The sequence below is a fragment of the Schistocerca nitens genome, chromosome 9 (assembly GCF_023898315.1).
Source record: "Schistocerca nitens isolate TAMUIC-IGC-003100 chromosome 9, iqSchNite1.1, whole genome shotgun sequence".
Taxonomy (NCBI): domain Eukaryota; kingdom Metazoa; phylum Arthropoda; class Insecta; order Orthoptera; family Acrididae; genus Schistocerca; species Schistocerca nitens.
The window spans coordinates 448,135,845-448,155,051 of NC_064622.1; the positions used below are offsets into that span (position 1 = coordinate 448,135,845).

The window sequence follows — 19,207 nt, forward strand, 5'->3', positions numbered from 1 at the left end:
ACATTATACAAGTGGGATCTCAGAGGCCCGCTCCCGATTTTTATCCAAAATTTTCTGTCACTTCGTACTTTCCAAATCAAAGTTCATTCCCCTCATAGTTCCCTCCACATCCAGGAGAAGGGAGTCCCACAGGACTCTGTTTTGTGTGTATATCTATTTTTAGTGGCCATTAACAGTGTAGCACGAGGCCATGAAGTGGTTTGCACCGATGGCTTGATGGCTGGTGGTCAAGTCGGCTTCACATGTGTCCATGGAGGACATTTTGAACAGCATTCCTTGCCAGATGGCTGCAGTGTTTTCACTGCAGAGCTGGTGGCTGTATCTCGTGCTCTTGAGGACATCCATTCAAGCCCTGGGGAGTCGTTTCTTCAGTGTACTCATTCCTTGAGCAGCCTATAAGCTATCAATCAGTACTACCCTCATCATCCCTGGAACGGTCCAGTCGTTCAGTGGTGTTTGTCTGGACCCCAGGTCATGAAGGAATCCTGGGCAATGAACTTGCCGACAGGCTGGTCAAACAAGCTACACGGAAACTGCCTGTAGAGATCGGCATCTCTGACCTGCGTTCAGTATTATGGCGCAAGGTTTTTCGGCTCTGGCAGACGGAATGGTATTATGTCAGTACGCACAACAAACTGTGTGCCATTAAGGAGACTATGAATGTGTGGAAGTCCTCCACGCAGGCCTCTCACTGGGACTCTGTGGTTCTCTGCCGGCTCCACATTTTCCACACTTGGGTGACTCACGGCTACCTCCTGCACTGTGAAAACCTGCCTCGGTGTTGGTCTGGCGTGCGGTTGACAGTGGCCCACATTCTAATGCACTGTCCCACTTTGATTGCCCTGCCACTAATTTTATCTGACACCTCATCGGCTGATTTAGTTTTATGTTCTATTTGTGAGGGTGGGTTTTATCATTTGGTCTAAGTTGCAGCGCATGTCCTTTGTCCCTCTGCATCCTCCACCCTAGTTCTTTTAGGTTGGAGGTTTCAATGTGTTGCAGAGTGGCTGGCTTATCCTTTTTATGCTTATGGTCAGCCAGCCATGGTAATCTGCTTTCTCGTTTTAATCTTTTCTACCTGTTTCTTGCATTTCTGAGATTTTCTTGTCCCCTTTTGTCCATTTAAGTGTTTGTTGCTCTTCCGTCGTTCTTGTAGTTTTTCCTTTCATTCCGTTTTGTGCTGTATGTCTCATTTGTTTTATTCTCACCCTTGTGGCATTGTTTTCTTTGGAACAAGGGACTGATGACCTAGCAGTTTGGTCCCTTCCCTCCTCTTTTAAACCAACCAACAAACCAACCATAATAAGCCACTTGGTATTGCTGGAGACTTAACCTGCAGAATGGATATACAAAACTACAAAGTAAAAAGAAATAGTATAAAAGTTGCAGGAAGAAGGTTTTATCCTATTAAACAAGCCCAACATACCTACATATATTTCCCACAATTGGGAAAGTACAAGACATTGTATTTGTAAGGTGACCAACCAGGAGTAATGTGTCACCTCTCTGGACTGCAGACCACACACCACTTCGGAAACATATCCCTCCTGAAATAAATATCCAAGAAGCCTGGCGAAAAGAACAAGAAAAAGAGGAAGAAGCACTTCTGAGAACAATAGGCATTGGGAAAGTGGAAGCAAACTCAGACGACATGACACAAATCGAAATGCTAGTGGACAATTCGTGACTAGAGGAAGCAACAGAAGTGATAGGAGAACTCCTAAGGCAAGCCTTCAATCCCAGAAACAAAAAATGAGGGAAAACTGGTTTGCCACAGAGTGTTACAGTCTTAAAGAAAGATGTACTAGAAAGCCGACATCAATGAAAACAGTGTGCAGAGAACCCTATACTCCTCAGAACTTACACTGAAAAAGGAAATATCTATAAGAAAACTCTAAAAGAAAAGAAGAGAACATTCTGAGTAAGAGAAGTAAAGAAGCTAGTGGATGAAGCCTCAAAAGACTCATATATTGCACTACCTCCAGAAAAGGAAATGAAACACATTGCATAAATATGAAAATATGGGAGACACACTTTGACAACATACTGACCAAGGAAGGACTAGGAGGGAGACCAGAGACCAGAGGGCAGAGAGGATACAATGCCACAGACAACCATGGAATGGATCACATTGGCCACCGAATAGATCAAAGATTCCATTAACAGCACCAAAAACAATGTGGCATTTATAGACTTCACAAAAGCCTTAGACGTTGTAAGCAGAAAATTAATGAACATAAAACTAGAGGAAACCATAGGAGAAAACAATATATGGACACGAATCATAAGCACAATAGTGTGATCGAATGAAATAAGAATCTCAGACCACCTCTCCCTGTTGGAACCAATACTCCAATCAAACAGAATTACTATAAGGAGACCCACTGAGTCCTCTGTTATTTATCCTTGCAGCAGAAGAAATTGTAAGAATACTCTAAAGGAAGGGTGTAATCTCATATGCAGACAATATTGTAATAGCTGCAGACAACATTGCAAAGTTACAAGAAGCGATAAATTACATAGAAGACTGATGTATCAAACACGGCTTCAAAATAAATGTGCCGAAAACAGAAATGATAGTACTCAGAAATGGAGTAAGAGCACCTGCATCAGCTCAGATTTTCATATGGAAGAAAAAACTGAAGATCGTATCAGACTTCAAGTACCTAGGGGTCACAGTACAAACAACTGCAAAATGTTTCACAAATCATGTAACAGAGAAAGCAATGCAAGCAATAATGCCAATCCATGAAATACAATACATCAGATCCCTTAGCCGAGAGACAGCAATGGCACTATTTAAAGCCAAAATCTTCCCAATACTGATGCATGTCACAGCAATTATCTGCCACATCGTACAGTGCAAAACCTAACAAGACTAGAAAGAGTGAAGGTGACCTATATAAAGAAAGCAATAAGAGTGTCCAAAACATGATCCAAACTTCTATACCTGCTGGTGAGGAAACCCTTCCTCGTTGAAGACCTATGGACATCCTGACGCTAGCCAATAGCAGCACTTTGGAAAGTCTACTTAAAATATTGAAGGAAAAAACGAAAGACGTAGCTCCAGAATTTTACAGCACAGGTGCCATGGTTGACCAAACATACTGAAGATTGTATCAGACTTCAAGTACCTAGGGGTCACAATACAAACAACTGCAAAATGTTTCACAAATCATGTAACAGAGAAAGCAATGCAAGCAATAATGCCAATCCATGAAATACAATACATCAGATCCCTTAGCCTAGAGACAGCAATGGCACTATTTAAAGCCAAAATCTTCCCAATATTGATGCATGTCATAGCAATTATCTGCCACATCGTACAGTGCAAAACCTAACAAGACTAGAAAGAGTGAAGGCGACCTATATAAAGAAAGCAATAAGAGTGTCCAAAACATGGTCCAGACTTCTATACCTGCTGGTGAGGAAACCCTTTCTCATTGAAGACCTATGGACATACCTGATGCTAGCCAATAGCAGCACTTTGGAAAGTCTACTTAAAATATTGAAGGAAAAAACGAAAGACGTAGCTCCAGAATTTTACAGCACAGGCGCCATGGTTGACCAAACATGCACAATGGAAAACTTTGGAATTAGACACATGATCACCAGAATGGCAGTCCATGGTTTCCACCACCTTATTTGCAACAACACATCATATCATGAGCCAAATGCAATGTGTGAGAGTAAACTGTGTCATCAGATATGCAAATGTTACCACATAGAACTCTGTGCTGAAAGAACAGGGTCAGTAAGTGACTATGCAAATCACAATATTATAATTTCTAATTTCATTTACCATTATCATTGTACTTTGAATTATTATGGCTATTTGGTTGCAATAAACTTATTATTGAATAGTACACTGGACTTAATAGATTTTCAGTGTGTTTGAGTTACTGAAAGATTTTTCTTCTAGCATATTTAAGAACACATCTGCTATTGTCCTAGCTATGCTGCACCCAATGGCCACTCCATCTGCTTGTGTATAAAATTTATTGTTAAATTGAAAGCAGATTTGTTGTAGTACTAATTGCAATAGTATTAGAATTTTATTGGTGTCTGTTATGGAAGTTTTTCTGTATTGTAGTAGATTATTTTCAGTTATGGCGAATTATTCATAAATCAGGATATTAGTGTAGAGATTTAAATATTGAAATATATAAATTTTCCAGTTTTTATATATGCCTTTTATTTTTTATGCCAATGATCTTGAGGTTTTTACTGTACGTGTTTTATTATACATGTAGAATTTTTTTATATGGTTGTTTAATTTTGTACTAATAACCTATGTAGAGCCATCTATGCTGTCTACCACTGTTTGGATCAGAGCTAATGGTTTATAGATTCTTGGTTGTCAATGTAATATGTGTGTTCTAGGGTTCATCATTATACTTGATCTTTTTACATGGTTTCTTAGGGCTGTGTTACATTTTTTTCTTCATTTGTGCTGTGTATATGTTTGTGGGATCCCTGTTTATTTGTGTGATATTATTTGCCTTAAAAAGTCATACACTTTTCGTATGTAGTTGTTTTGCTTTAATGTAACTAAGCTGTTGGTTTTGTCTGCCTTTACTGCTATAGCATTATTACTTGCCAGTTTGTGGTTGAGCTGCCATAATGTTATGTGGTCTGTTCTTTTTTTTTGTAATGTAAGTGTTTGAAAATTATTTCTTTTTCTATTGTATTACCTGATTTAATGATTATTTTATTTATTGGTATTTTAGTGAGGTCTTTTGCTACTTTTGTAGTGCCATAAGACTTTTTTTCTCCTGTAGTGTTAAATTTAGACTCAAGATTAAAATATAATTCTTTATCTAGTACAATTTTTTCTTCCTTTGTGAACATAATAACTGTTAGATTCACAGTTCTCTTATAAAATTAGAATGGAGAGGTTTGGTTTTGCATTACATTTCTTGTGGGCTATTGCATGTCCATGTGTTTAATTTTCTTTTTGTGTGTGGATTGAATTTGTTGTGTAATACGATCTCTTTATTCATCTACAAACTTGGATACATGATGAAATACAAGTGAATTTATACTGTTAGTATGTTTTCAGTGAGAGAGGTGCATTTATTGATTCAGGTATATTTTATTATTCTCTTTGGCTTTGATTTCTTGCTGCATAGATGGTTGGCACTATTTTGGGTGCTGCAACATTCTTGATATAAATGTATGTTGGAATGATTGGAATGATTTTTTTTCTTATACATAACTAGTTGAATTTGATGTTTTGAATTAGTTTTACCATTTTTACTTTTAGGAACATAAAATGCAAGATATTTCCCATGAGATTGTAAGACATAAGAGCTAAAAATTTATATTCCTCTGGGCCCACTGTATAGCATATGTCTTTTAAGGGTATCGTATAATTATAATTCCAAGTGTGTTACTACGATTGATTGTTTTTAATTTACAGCAGGTTACCTGTAAATAAATGGTACATAATTGTAGTACATTAATTTATAAATTTGTGGGTAACTATTAAATAGCTTTCATTACATATTTAGCATGTTTAAGAATATATCCAATACTGTTCCAGCTACACTGCATCCCATGGCCGTTCCATCTGCTTATGTATAAATTTTACTGTTACATTAAAAGTAGTTTTGTTGTAGCTCTAATTGTAGTAGTTGTATGATAGATTACAATAGCAGCATCCAATGGTGCCATATGTACATGAAAATATCAGTAACTACATAACAGTTGTGATGGACAGTACTGCCTGTAACTGTATAATATCGTTGGGTTACCTGTCATGAACATACTGATATAAAGTATATAATCTGAGAACTACATAAAGTAATAAGTCAGATAAGATGATAACCAACCATTATTCCTACAATAACATGAAGTGAACATGGCTAAAAGAAAACAGACAGTGACAGAACCACCGATATTGCGTGGATGTGAAAACCTGTAGACACATGTCAAAATGTACGATAATGAAATATGTTTAACAATTACATATAAAATTATGTATATAAAATTATGTACCATTTACTTAACAGGTAATCAGATTACATCAATCAGCTGAAACAGGCCTATTGTAAAATAAAAACTTAGCAGCATACATAGAATCATAAATTATAATTTTGCTATGACCCTGAAGCACATATGCTGCACAGTGAGCCTAGAAGAATGTAATTATATGAACTGAAGCTCAAAAACATGTTGTTGTTGTTGTTGTGGTCTTCAGTCCTGAGACTGGTTTGATGCAGCTCTCCATGCTACTCTATCCTGTGCAAGCTTCTTCATCTCCCAGTACCTACTGCTACCTACATCCTTCTCAATCTGCTTAGTGTATTGATCTCTTGGTCTCCCTCAAAAACATACTGTACCCAAAAAAATTCTGTAGAGAAAATTCAATACATAATATAGTAGGACAGGTAAGTTGGATGTATTCCTATGAACCAGAAACAAGAGTAGTCAATTGATCAAGTGCTCCAAGAGGATCTAAAACCAATGCAAGAGGTGCATTTGCAAAGCATTGCAAGAAAATGATTGCTTGTTGCTTTGGGTGTATACTTGATACATCGCAATTATTACAGTAGAGGATAGATGAACAACAAGTGCTGAATGGTACAAAACAATTTGTTTGCCACCAGTCTGCAATGCAATCAGGAGAAACAACTGTAAGAGTCACATGATTACAATGACATCTGTGAGAAAGTACATCAAAATACTTGAGCATTTGATGGAGAAAAACATTGAATTAATGTTGCATAGTGTGTAATGGTATTCATATGATTAATCAGCAAATGACTTATAAGGTGTGTCCAAAGCAGTTTTGATTACCTTGAGACCCTGCCAAATCCTGTCACAACCATGTTTTTGACTTATAGACATCAAAGTGGGAAAAAAGTTTCCTGAATTGATTAGATTGCATGCGGAAGTGTATAGGTTTTAAAGACAATTATTTTGAGATAAAACAGACGATTTGCACAAAAAGGGTTTTTGTAAAAATTAGAAGGGCCCTTTATTGCCTTGTCATCCATCTATCCTCATTTACTTCCCTCCTAGAACTTATAGTCAGATTTTAACTGGTTGATACTGGCCTCTGATGTAAACTGGTCGTTACTGGCCAGCGATACAGGAGAGGAAGCTGTACTGGCATTATTAGCTCCCATTGTGGTGCCACTTCTGATGCACAAAACGGTCAGTCTCTGCCATTTCTTGGAGCGAGATTCATGTAACATTTAATTTCATGTGCCTTATGATGTGTGGTTGCTGTAATTGAAATAGAGGAAAATTATTTGCTGTGTTTGAATTTCAGAATTTTTGTAGGAGATAAGAGACTTTATACTCCATACTTGTCTTGAGTTAAATACTCATAAAACTGGAAAACAGAGCCACCTTCTGCCTTGTATCCACCAGTTACACTTGGGATCACCATACTCATGTAAGTGTGGCAGGAAGGGAACCCCCTATCACCGAAAGTATTTGCTGTTATGCAGTAGCTTGTTTGCTCATAGCAGCTGTAGAGATTTGTCACAGGACCAAGTACTGATAGGCAAACTGCAACGATGTATGGCAATGGAGATTAGAAACTATTTACAATATGGGAAATTTACTGGATGAGTAACTTAATGCATAGCAATGTACATGGTCCCTTCACATTGAAGTGACAACTGCAACTGTTTGACATCAGCATCCAATAGCCACTCACACATGGTGAGTGACAGTGCTAGCAGTGGACTCTTATAAAACATGCCAGATGGATGCGGAAAACAGTGCAGTCGTCATAATGTGGAAATGGAGTGATTTATCTGACATCCAAAAGGCCATGATAATTGTCATATGGTGCAAGGATGGATGCATTTTCAAAATGGCTAAGTTTGTAAACTTTTTGCATGCTGCTGTTATTAAAAAATATTGTGCACGGGAAAATGGCACTATACAAAATGATCACCGTGGCAACTGTGATCACCAAGGGCCATAGATGATAGGGATGAACAAAAGTTGTGGAGGTGAGTATGGGTGAATAGACAGATGAACCAAGGGGCTACTAACAGTGTCTCCTCAATGAAAATTCAGTGAACTCTTTGTGAAGTAATAATAAGCAGTTAATCAGATGCAAAAGGGAAGGTTTATTTATTGTTGACCATGGTTACGGCGTTTATAAAAACATCGTCTTCAGTGGAACATTGGAGACAACCTAAACAGGTTAACCACCTAACATGGTGCTCATCATTGAGTAACACTTCATCAATGTACAGTTCATGCACAAGCATTGCATACGTAATGCTTGGGCTATGGGAACCTGCTGAGAGGGGCACTAGTAGTATGCATGGGGATGTTATGCATTGGTGAATGAACAATATTAGCTAAAAATGTTGAAATTAAACATTATGACAATAAAAACCCAGGTCATAAGTACATACATAAAATTAATAAAATGACAATAAGCAATAAGTTTCTACCATGAAAAGCTTATTGTAGTAAGAAAAAAATTACATAGACTGTGAGATGGTGTAAATACACCATAGAGTACAATAAGACCATGGGTGGGGGGGGGGGGGAGGGAGAGAAGAGAGGAAGATGCTAAAAACGTGTATAGCTAAAAAATGTGACATAGCTGAGAAATTGTGAACATTAAGAACTCAAGAAATACATCAACATAAACATAGAAGGAACAGAGTATCACCAGTGTTAAGAGATGAGGAAAATGGCATATACAACAGTCATATGTGAGATTGAGCCACTACTTTGTTACGTTAATGACAGTAGAGGTCTCCTCATCTTTACTGAGCACATATTCATTATACATTAGTTTGAAACATCTCTCTGTCTGTTCTGTGTAATAGTTAGGACAGTCACTGCATGCATTTTTATAAACATCAGAATTAGTGAAACAATCTGCTTGCGTTCTGATAGTATGCGTTAATTTTTATTTTGGTCTATTGTTTACAGAGAAAGTAGCTCTGCAGTCATATTTCTTGTTTAAAAGTTTACTTATCTTGTGAAGTTTATTTTTTCTTGGCATGATGGCATCTACCAGCATGACAATGCAACATATCACACAGCTCACAGTGTACGTGTGTGGTTTGAAGAGCACCAAATGGGTTTACCGTATTGCCTGGATTTAAACCCAATTGAGAATCTGTGGAACCACCTTCAGCAGGCTGTTTGTGCCCTGGATCCTCAATCTTGATACCTAGGTACAGCTGCCCACGGCACTGAAGTTGGCGTGGGTGTTGATACCTTCCAAAACCTATTGTATGTCTTCCTGCATGTCTTGAAGTGCTCTGTGCTGTAAAAGGTGGTTATTCAGGCTTTTATTTATTTATTTATTTATTCATCCGTGGAACAATAAATATTGTATGGATGTCGTCAGATTACAACACATGAGCACACATACATGTACAATTAAACAGGTTTCTCATATTTTGTGTAGTTTTTATAACTAGTCATACACATATTTATAATTACATAATATTTTGGTGATAATGTCATATGTTGCTAATAATCTACATCTATGTTAAATATTCTTTTACAGTATAACAACTTTTACTTACTAAAAAGGTTTTAAGCTTTTGTCTGAAAGTGAGGGGCTCATTTATTTCTTTAATTTCTTGTGGTAATTTGTTATACAGTTTTATCCCATTATAAAATATACTTTTTTGCGTCTTTGCCTTGTTCTTTCTATCTAGATGGAGGTGGTGACAAGCTCTTGTTTCATGGTCATGTGTTAGGCTGTTTGTGTTGTACATGTTGAGATTTTTCTTAATGAACATTATGTTCTGAAAGATATACTCACAAGAAACAGTTAGAATTCCTAGCTTTGTAAATAATTCTAGACAGTGGGCCCTGTTGTTGCTATTTGTTATTATCCTTATGGCTCTTTTTTGTACTTTGAACACAGTTTGTATGTTACTGGCACTTGTTCCCCAAAACATGATCCCATAGCTGAGGACTGAGTGTAGATATCCGTAATATGTTTTTTAAAGACAGGTATTATTGCATACCGGTGCAAGGATTCTAAGAGCATAGCATGCAGTGGATAATTTCTTTGCCAAAATGTTGACATGGTTTGTCCATTTCAGTTGGCTGTCTACATTCATCCCTAAGAATTTGGTACTTGTTACACATTCTAATTCATTATTATTAACTTTTATTCTAGTGGCATTGTGTTTTTTGTTCAATTGGAAGTTAATATAGTTAGTTTTCTTTACATTTAGGGTTACTTTATTTTTTAATGACCAGTTGTGGACATCATTGAAAGCCTCGTTTGCTCTTTCTGACAGTTGTGTTGGATTTTCACCTGTTATTACTATGTTGCTGTCATCAGCAAAAAGTATTTTTTCGCCATGTCTGATACTTTGTGGGAAGTCGTTAATGTATATAAGAAACAATATTGGGCCTAATACACTTCCCTGTGGGACGCCTATATTCACATTTTCTGGGTCAGACAGGTGTTTTATAAGGGAATTGTTTGAAACTTGTGATATATCCTATATCACAAATGTGATCATTGGGATGATAATAAATAAATAAATAAATAAATAAATCTAAAGTCGTTGAACTCTGTTTTCCAAGTATGATTTGAACCACTTCTTTGTCACCCCTCTTATTCCTATTTGCCCTAATTTATGAAGTAAGATTTTGTGGTCAACTGTATCAAAGGCCTTAGACAAGTCTAAAAAGATACCACTTACTTTTGACAAGTGGTCACATTAATGTGACTGGACAGTGTAGTTTAAAATTCACATGCCTTGATCTGTCTTCGAACACTGGACTAGAATTGAACATTGACTGATATAAGTTGTAGAATGTCCAGTTGGGCCCTTCTAGCTGCCGATAATAGGTATGTCCTAATGGAGTCTTGAGGCACAATGTTGGTGCTGTCGAAATAGTGCCGATGCATTGCCTGAATGGGGCCATGAATTTGCTTTTATCCAAGTTTCACGGATGGATGTTCACTTGGGAACTATATTAGAGACATAAGGTGGAAGCATAATATAGCTCGTGTTGTTTGTGCCTTTTGTGACGTTTGAACTTAACTATGTTGCGCCTCCCTGGCGGATGGCCTTGCCATGTAGAAGAGCCCTCACTGTGTATGATTGTGTGTCATATCATTGGAGGACACAGTATCCCAAAGCTTATACATATTGAACGTAACCTGGAAGGTTTGTTGCAAAGTGAAATATTTCGAGAATAAAAGGGAAAAAAAAGTATTTCAGTGAGTTCAGTAGTTTTCAAATTACGACTTGATGTGTTTGAAGTTGTTACTCAGACGGTAAAATTCACCTTTCAAAAAAATTATCGGGTCCTGTTAAAATTAGGAATAGTATTTGGAACATTTAGAAACATTATAGAGATGAAAACCATACGTGAATTTCATATTTTGCACAAGAGTTTCGTAGGAGATAGCGATTTTAAAGCGGTTTTCTATGGCAGTGTTGAGCTGTGCTGGCTGCTTTCACACAATAATTATCACGACACCGTCGCAACCACGACCAAAACGTATAGTCACGATACTCCTGGTCGTTCTTATCATGCACTGCGACAGCAGCGCGTCAAGCGAACAGTAATCTACAACGCTGACTACATTTCAGATGAAAGTGAATAGTGTCATCTATACTGATTTGTATCATGGTTTGTACAAAAGCGAGCACACATTGCCTAATAAATTACGGTAATAAGTAACAACTAGAGACCGGATTATAGGCATTTGCATGTTGCGTATGCATTTGCATATTTGGCTCCTTTTCACCGGTTATTGCATATTTTAACTAAAAATTAGTGATGATCCATATTTTCGCTCTATGTTAACAATATTTTAAAAATTTAGACCGGCGGTATCTAGTTCGATCTAGTTTTGATGTCTCACAGATTGACCGCGACCTAGAACTGCGTGCACTCGCTAACCGAGAGGCCACTGCCAAGCGAAATCATTACAGAGGAGGAACAGGAGCAGGCAGAGTCAATGCCCCTGCGCCCGCGTCCCTGGTTAATCCCCTCCGCTGTCATACCGTACGCATCGGCAACAAATGAAACTACGCAAGCTTTTAGTCGGGCGTCCATTGTTTCAGTTTGGTTTCCTATTTACTTATACACCGTTGAACGTGTTTACGACGTGTAGTGTGTAACGTGTTGTGCGCCATACCGCCCGAAAAAAGAAACGTCGTTTCGTGGATAGCTGACCATCATGGAACATTTACATATGACGGAATTGTTTTATATTGTCAAGTTTACGAGAGAAATGTTTTGTGCAAAAAAAGTTTCAAGTAGACCATCATGTCAAGGCAAGTGTTCATATAAGGACCACGACAACAACTTCTGACAATAGCAAGTTGCACTAGCAGTGATTTGCCCAAAAATAATTGAAAAGCCACGTTCGCTTCAATATCGTTTGCTAGATGATCGGTTTCAGCACTCTGAAGGTGTCATCATGGGATCTGAAACGTGGATTAACATTTATAAAACCATATGGACATCATGGCACATGAGGTAGATCATCTGATAAAAATCATTGTTACAAACAGTAAAAAATAATAAAAAACTGCTCTCATGGTCGTTCTTTCCATAAAATATAAAACTGAAGTCACCAGATGAAACTACCACTGCTCGGCTAACACACGGTGATGATGCCGACCGGTGTTAAGCGAGCAGTGGTAGTTTCATCTGGTGACTTCAGTTTTATATTTTATGGAAAGAACGACCATGAGAGCAGTTTTTTATTATTTTTTACTGTTTGTAACAATGATTTTTATCAGATGATCTACCTCATGTGCCATGATGTCCATATGGTTTTATAAATGTTAATCCACGTTTCAGATCCCATCATGACACCTTCAGAGTGCTGAAACCGGTCATCTAGTAAACGATATTGAAGCGATCGTGGCTTTTCAATTATTTTAAAAACAGAGTGATCGGCCCACGACACACTATGTGTTCACTGTAACCAAAAAAGTCGCTTTAACATGGATCTATGTGAAGCATTCATTGCAAACAATATCCTTCTTTACAAATTTACGAGCCCTATCCTCAAAGGCTTCCTGCGCAAATATTGCGTAAATCAAAATATACCAAATGGATCAATATGGGGTAAAAATTACATACCGACAATTTACGAAATGTTCTGGAAGAAATACACAATGAACTCAAGGACAGCATTATCTGGATTTCAGTTGACGAAACTACAGACGCTTGTGGCCGTTACATTGCAAATTAAATTGTTGGTGCTTTAAAAGAAGAGCCTTCTTTCTATTTAGCGGCCTGCAAAGAACTTGAAAAAGTAAATCATTCTTCGATCGCCAGATTTGTGATCGAGGGTATTAAAAAAAATATCTTCTGCAGATGAAAGGGTGTTTATGTTTATTTCTGGTGCTGCTTCCTGTATGATCACAGCAGGAAAAAACCCTCACAGTACTTTATCCCAATTTGATTCATGTGACGTACTTTGCTCATGGAGTACATCGCCTTGTTGAAGAAGTACGTTCCATGTTCGTGAATGTAAATAAATTGTTTTTAAAGGCTCCTGCTCGCATCAAGACCTACAAAGAAAAACTAGCAAATGTGCCTTTACCTCCCGAAGCAGTGGTAACTCGTAGGTGTACGTGGATCAAAGATGTGTTGTTTTACAATGAACATTTCGAGGCCATTAGAGGGGTAGTAAACGACTCCGATAGTGCAGAGGCTTTGGTAATTTGTCAGTGCAAGGAAGCTTTTAATGATTCCGGTATTAAAAAAAGACATTCCTGTGATTATTACTAATTTTTCCAATATATCTACAAGTATTAAAAAAGTTGAAACTCAAGGCTTGGCGTTGAATGAATCTATTCAGTTAATGAATAACATTATTATAGTGAATTCCTCACTGCTGTGGGTATTCCCAATAAAACTAAAAGAAAAGTTTGAAAAAATTTTAAACAATAAACCAGGCTTTGAACCCTTGTGCCAAATTGATAGTTTTGTTAATGGGACTGGTGAACGTTTACCAGAAACGATAAGTGCCAACATAGCACCCACATTCAAATACTGCCTAATTACCTCAGTTGATGTAAAACGGCCCTTTTCTGCTTACAAAAATGTTTTGAGTGGTGGAAGACACGATATTACTACCGAACATTTGACACAGTACTTGGTCGTTTATGTTTACTATAGCAGAAAAATGTAAAATAAGTTTTAAATGATGTTTTGGTCTAATGGTATTAATTAAAAGTTAATGCTGTTCAAAAAAAATTCATGATCGTATGTTGTTTTTTTAAATAAAATACTTCGGAGTTCTTGAGCGTACCCTCTGCGTTGTTCCTGTACATATCGATAGTTGCCGGCCGGAGTGGCCTAGCGGTTCTAGGCGCTACAGTCTGGAACCGCGCAACCGCTACGGTCGCAGGTTCGAATCCTGCCTCGGGCATGGATGCGTGTGATGTCCTTAGGTTAGTTAGGTTTAAGTAGTTCTAAGTTCCAGGGGACTGATGACCTCAGAAGTTAAGTCCCATAGTGCTCAGAGCCATTTGAACCATTTTTATCGATAGTTTGGCTGCGACTCACTCGCATCGCATCCGCTTGTTACCGACAATAGCAAAGAAGGAACAATTCTTGAAACACGGCATGCGTCCCCATTTTGCAGACTTTTAGAAAATAATCCCAGAAAGGCCCCCTTCCTAACCTCTACCAGAAAGTAGTCAGAAAATATCAGCGTTCTAAATGTACCGATTTTTCGCGTGGCCGGCGCTCTTCTTCGTAATTTATGTGCACATGTTCGACTTTGAGATGATAATGCACACAGTAACTACCACGCTTTTTTATTATTTGATCTTGCATATTTCGACACTTTTCATTTTTAAGCATTTTTCATGCATATTTGCATGCAAATTTTAAGGTTTCTATGATGCGTATAATCCGGTCTCTTTAACAAAACAAGACACCAAGTTTGGCATTCTATACGGTTCCTAAAGATCACAACAATGAAACAGCACATTGCAAGTCACTTTGGTCACGATTTTCTTGTAACCTACAGACATTGGCTGAAGAATGTTTCTTTTTAAGTAAAGGAAATACGAGGGATGATCAACATAGACTGAGATTGATCCTTTTCATTACTCCATATCAATGTTTACATGAGCTTTTTCAGTGTTCCCCTCCTACTTGAATGTACTGTGTCTCTGCCAGTTCTCGAGGCCATTCTTTGTAAGTTCCTGAGAATCACCTTACTTTTTTTAAACACTGCTTCATTGTTCCCAAATCAAATGCCCTGGAGCTTTGTGTTTTGTTATGAGAATAAAGAAAATCGCAGGGTGGAAGATCGGGGCTGCAAGGCTAATGTGGTACGCAGGTAATGCTGAATTGAGCCAGAAACTGCATGACATGATATGCGACGTGAGGCCGCCATCCAGTCTGAGAAATTTCTGGTCGTTTCCTCGGAACGTACTCCCCCAGTTTAGCCAATACTGACGTGCAGTATGCTGCTGTAATAGTAGGGTGAGGGGAACTGCATGCTGCTAAATCATTCAAATGGTTCAAATGGCTCTGAGCACTATGGGACTTAACATCTATGGTCATCAGTCCCCTAGAACTTAGAACTACTTAAACCTAACTAACCTAAGGACATCACACAACACCCAGTCATCACGAGGCAAGGAAAATCCCTGACCCCGCCGGGAATCGAACCCGGGCGCAGGAAGCGAGAACGCTACCGCACGACCACATGGTAAATCATTCCATGACAGTAAAAAAAAAACATCTCAATCACTATCCCTGCAGATGGGACAACTTAGCACTGTGTTGGGCAGTTTTCCTTCACGATCATAGTGACGCAGCCGTGACTCATCATAGTTGATAGTCGATTCCAGAAACGCATCTCCTCCATCAGCAAACAGATGCATTACCTAACGGCTTGTCTCCATTCGCACAGTCTTTTGTTTAAGAGTCAACGGACGTGGTACTGTACAGGCACAAACACGTGCCATATGGAGATAACCGCGCTTATTAGTAAAAACACTGTCACATGAAATTCTGAACATTTCATTGAGGTTATGTAATGTTGTCCACCAATCCACACGGACAATAACAATAGCTATGTTGATGTTGACTTCTGTCACGCCGGCCGCTGTGGCCGAGCGGTTCTAGGCGCTTCTGTCTGGAACCGCGCTGCTGCTATGGTCGCAGGTTAAAATCCAGCCTCGGGCATGGTTCTAAGTCTAGGGGACCGATGACCTCAGGTATTAAGTCCCATACTGCTTAGAGCCATTTGAACCACTTGAACTTAAGTTACAGTAGAAGCCGTAACATTAGGCCCCTTTTGGTTAACAGGGACAAGTCGGCCTTCTTTGAAGTCCAACCTGCTGTACCAGGTAGTGCAACTGCAGCGTACGCTTTCTGTACCTTTTCGAAAGTTTCAGTGGCTGTATGGCTTAAACGAACAAACAATTTCGTTTGGCCGCACTGGTGTTTTCGCGACATCTCCATTGCTTGGTATGAGAAATGCAAAGACCGTCTACAACATAAAGCATTACTACCAACATACCTACAAGAGAGTGCTGCTGATCATGGACATTATATATAACAACCTGCGCCTCACGGAAGCTGCAAGAAAAAAAATCAGTCTTAGTAGATAGTAAAAAGTAGAAAATATGATGGCTTATAGAAAAACATCGTGTGTCTTTTGTTTACTATACTTCGAAACAAACCAGTTTATGTATACAGAATGTAGGAAACTGGTATGGAATGCAGTGTGTACATTATTTACGGTACCAGGTAAGCCACTGTAACTACAGCTGAACGGAAATCTACCACAGAGACATGATAATAAAACGACAAAAACAGTAATATTTTCAATGTTTCTGAAGACGTTATCTTATTAAACATGTATTTGTGAATTGGAAAGACGAGAAAAGTGGAACATTGAGCAAATCTTTAGATTTCGTGCAAAATTGTTCCACGTAAAGGAAGTGCCAATCATAAGAGCAGTCGCAACAGTAATATATGCTTCTTATGGATGAAAAAATTTACATTCTCTTTCATTCAGTGGACTAAGCTGCAATTATAAGAAATTTCGAGAGTATTTTTTCATAAAGGCATTATAGATGCAATTTCGTTCATGGGTTCTGGGCCTGTTTACATTTATTTTATAATTAATCAGGTCTGTTGGTCTCATACTGACTCTTGGGACGGAAAAATGTAATTAATATTCTATATAAATTAAATAGAAACGGAATTAAAAACAGACATTACTGAAATGGCACAAATAAAATAAAGTGATGAATGGCTTTCTTGACGCTAAAGGTGGTAGCATGCCTTCACCTGTTAGACGGTAACAACTTTCACAGCAGTCGAAACTCTGGACGATTAACGTCAGGCGCAAATAAATTAAATCAGACTGTAGTGGGGGGCTGACCTCCTAGGACTTGAAAGACCACCATCATCATTCACAGTATCGCCAGCTGTTTTTATAGTGAATCAGTAAATTTTATTCGTTTTAGTTTGATCATTAGGGCTGGGCAAACGATACTTGCTTTCGAACAGGCTCTAGGTTTCGCGATACGCCGAAGCGTTCGATACAATTTCGAGCCCCTTCGAGCAAGCACAGAAGATCTGACTCGCGCGATAAACTGACTGTAACTGCTATCGCGAGAATAAATTACAAGGCCATTCTTTCACATGGTTCCATGAGACGTCACTAAACCGCGGGATGGGCGAAAGCTCGAGAATTGGACAGTCAAGATTGAAATCTCTTATTTATTTGCTAGTTGTCCTTGTTACATATGGTCTGCATCTTAGAACATATTTTTGTCCGAGTTCCACAGTTATTTTTACCGTTAAAATCCATAGTGCATTAAAGACGCTAAGATTCGTCGTGGACATACTGCCATCCACAGTCACTAGGTTGCGGGCTAATCGAAAGACGAACCAAATTCGAGAGTTCCCGAACTGTGACGTGAACTGTTCGAACAGTTCGAGTCGTTTTCAAACACAATGCTATTGATCATTTTCTGCGAGAGAACTGTGTGAGGAATTTGTACCTAATTTGGCTTAAGATTAGCGATACGGCTGTTAATACACTAACAGATTATTTCTTCTCATTTGAAGTAAATAGCTTGAAGTAAGACTCACGTGTACGGTTCACAGATCCCTTCGTCCGCGTCATCCAGCTGAACATGTCCACGGGGCGTTCACTGCGGCGCAAGAAGACGACTTTCCGGCACGCCTCAGAGAATCCCGAGTTCAACGAGACGCTGACGTTCGACGTGGCGCCGAGCCAGCTGGAGTCGGCGACGTTCCTGGTGCTGGTGTGCACGCGGTGCCCGGACAGGGGCGCGGGCGGCGGGGAGAAGTCGCGCGCCGGCCACGGCCCCAAGGACCGCTGCCTGGGCAAGCTGGCGCTGGGGCGCGCCGTCACCACCAAGAAGAGCCGCGACCACTGGCTGGCCATGCTCGCCTCGCCCCGCACCGTCATCTCGCTCTGGCACACCCTCAAGTGAGCCGCCAGACGCCGCCCTGTGCGCTGGTACTCCGGCCGCGTGCCGCTGGAACACACCAACTCTTCTGCGTAGCCAGCACGTTTTCGACACGAGCACAGACGGGGCCCGTCGCAATTCTACGCCAGAATCTTCGAAGACTTCCTCGTTATGAGCCCGATCGGAACAATAACATCCTCCAGAACTTACACCATAAGGTTTTTCATGTTTGGATCAAAAAGACATAGGTTACCTACTTCTGTATGTTCGTTGAAATCGTTTGAAGAATAAAGATAAGTTTATCTGTTTCATATATAGAGAACTAATGATTCCGTTCTTAACGACTCCACGCCTGAGTGACGGATCGCTGGCGATATCGCCTGCAGTCTGCCGCTCGCTCCGACCACAGAATGGTGTTCCTCAGGGAAGCGTTTTAAGTGTCACCCTCTTTGCCGTCGCCATTAACAGTATCACGTCCACTATCCGGAGTCCTGCCCAGTTCTCCTTGCTTGTGGACGATTTTGCTGTTTTCTGTTCTTCCTCCAGTCTTGTCACTGCTAGTCGGCAGTTGCAGCTTGCGATAAAGCGATTAGAGGCATGGACTGCGAAGACGGGTTTCACCTTTTCTGCAGACAAATGTGTGTGTGTTCATTTTAAGCGACACTGTGAGGTTCCTGGGCCTCACTTTTGATTCCGTCGCGGGCCCTGAATATTTTGAAGTGTCTGAGCCATCGGTCCTGGGGAGCAGATCGGGCGCGTCTGCTGCAATTTTATAGTGCTTTCGTCCGGCAGCGTCTTGA

General features: G+C 39.4%; 1 protein-coding gene across 1 annotated transcript in view; it reads left to right on the forward strand.

Moving 5' to 3' along the window:
* The window catches only part of LOC126203596 (synaptotagmin-5-like), a 273,387-nt gene extending 254,667 nt beyond the window's left edge, over nucleotides 1–18,720 (forward strand). Inside the window, exon 9 of the mRNA XM_049937959.1 lies at nucleotides 18,079–18,720. Within this exon, the coding sequence (XP_049793916.1) occupies nucleotides 18,079–18,431 (353 nt within the window). The 3' untranslated portion in view covers nucleotides 18,432–18,720. The remainder of the gene's footprint in view (nucleotides 1–18,078) is intronic.
* The last annotated feature ends 487 nt before the right edge of the window (nucleotides 18,721–19,207 follow it).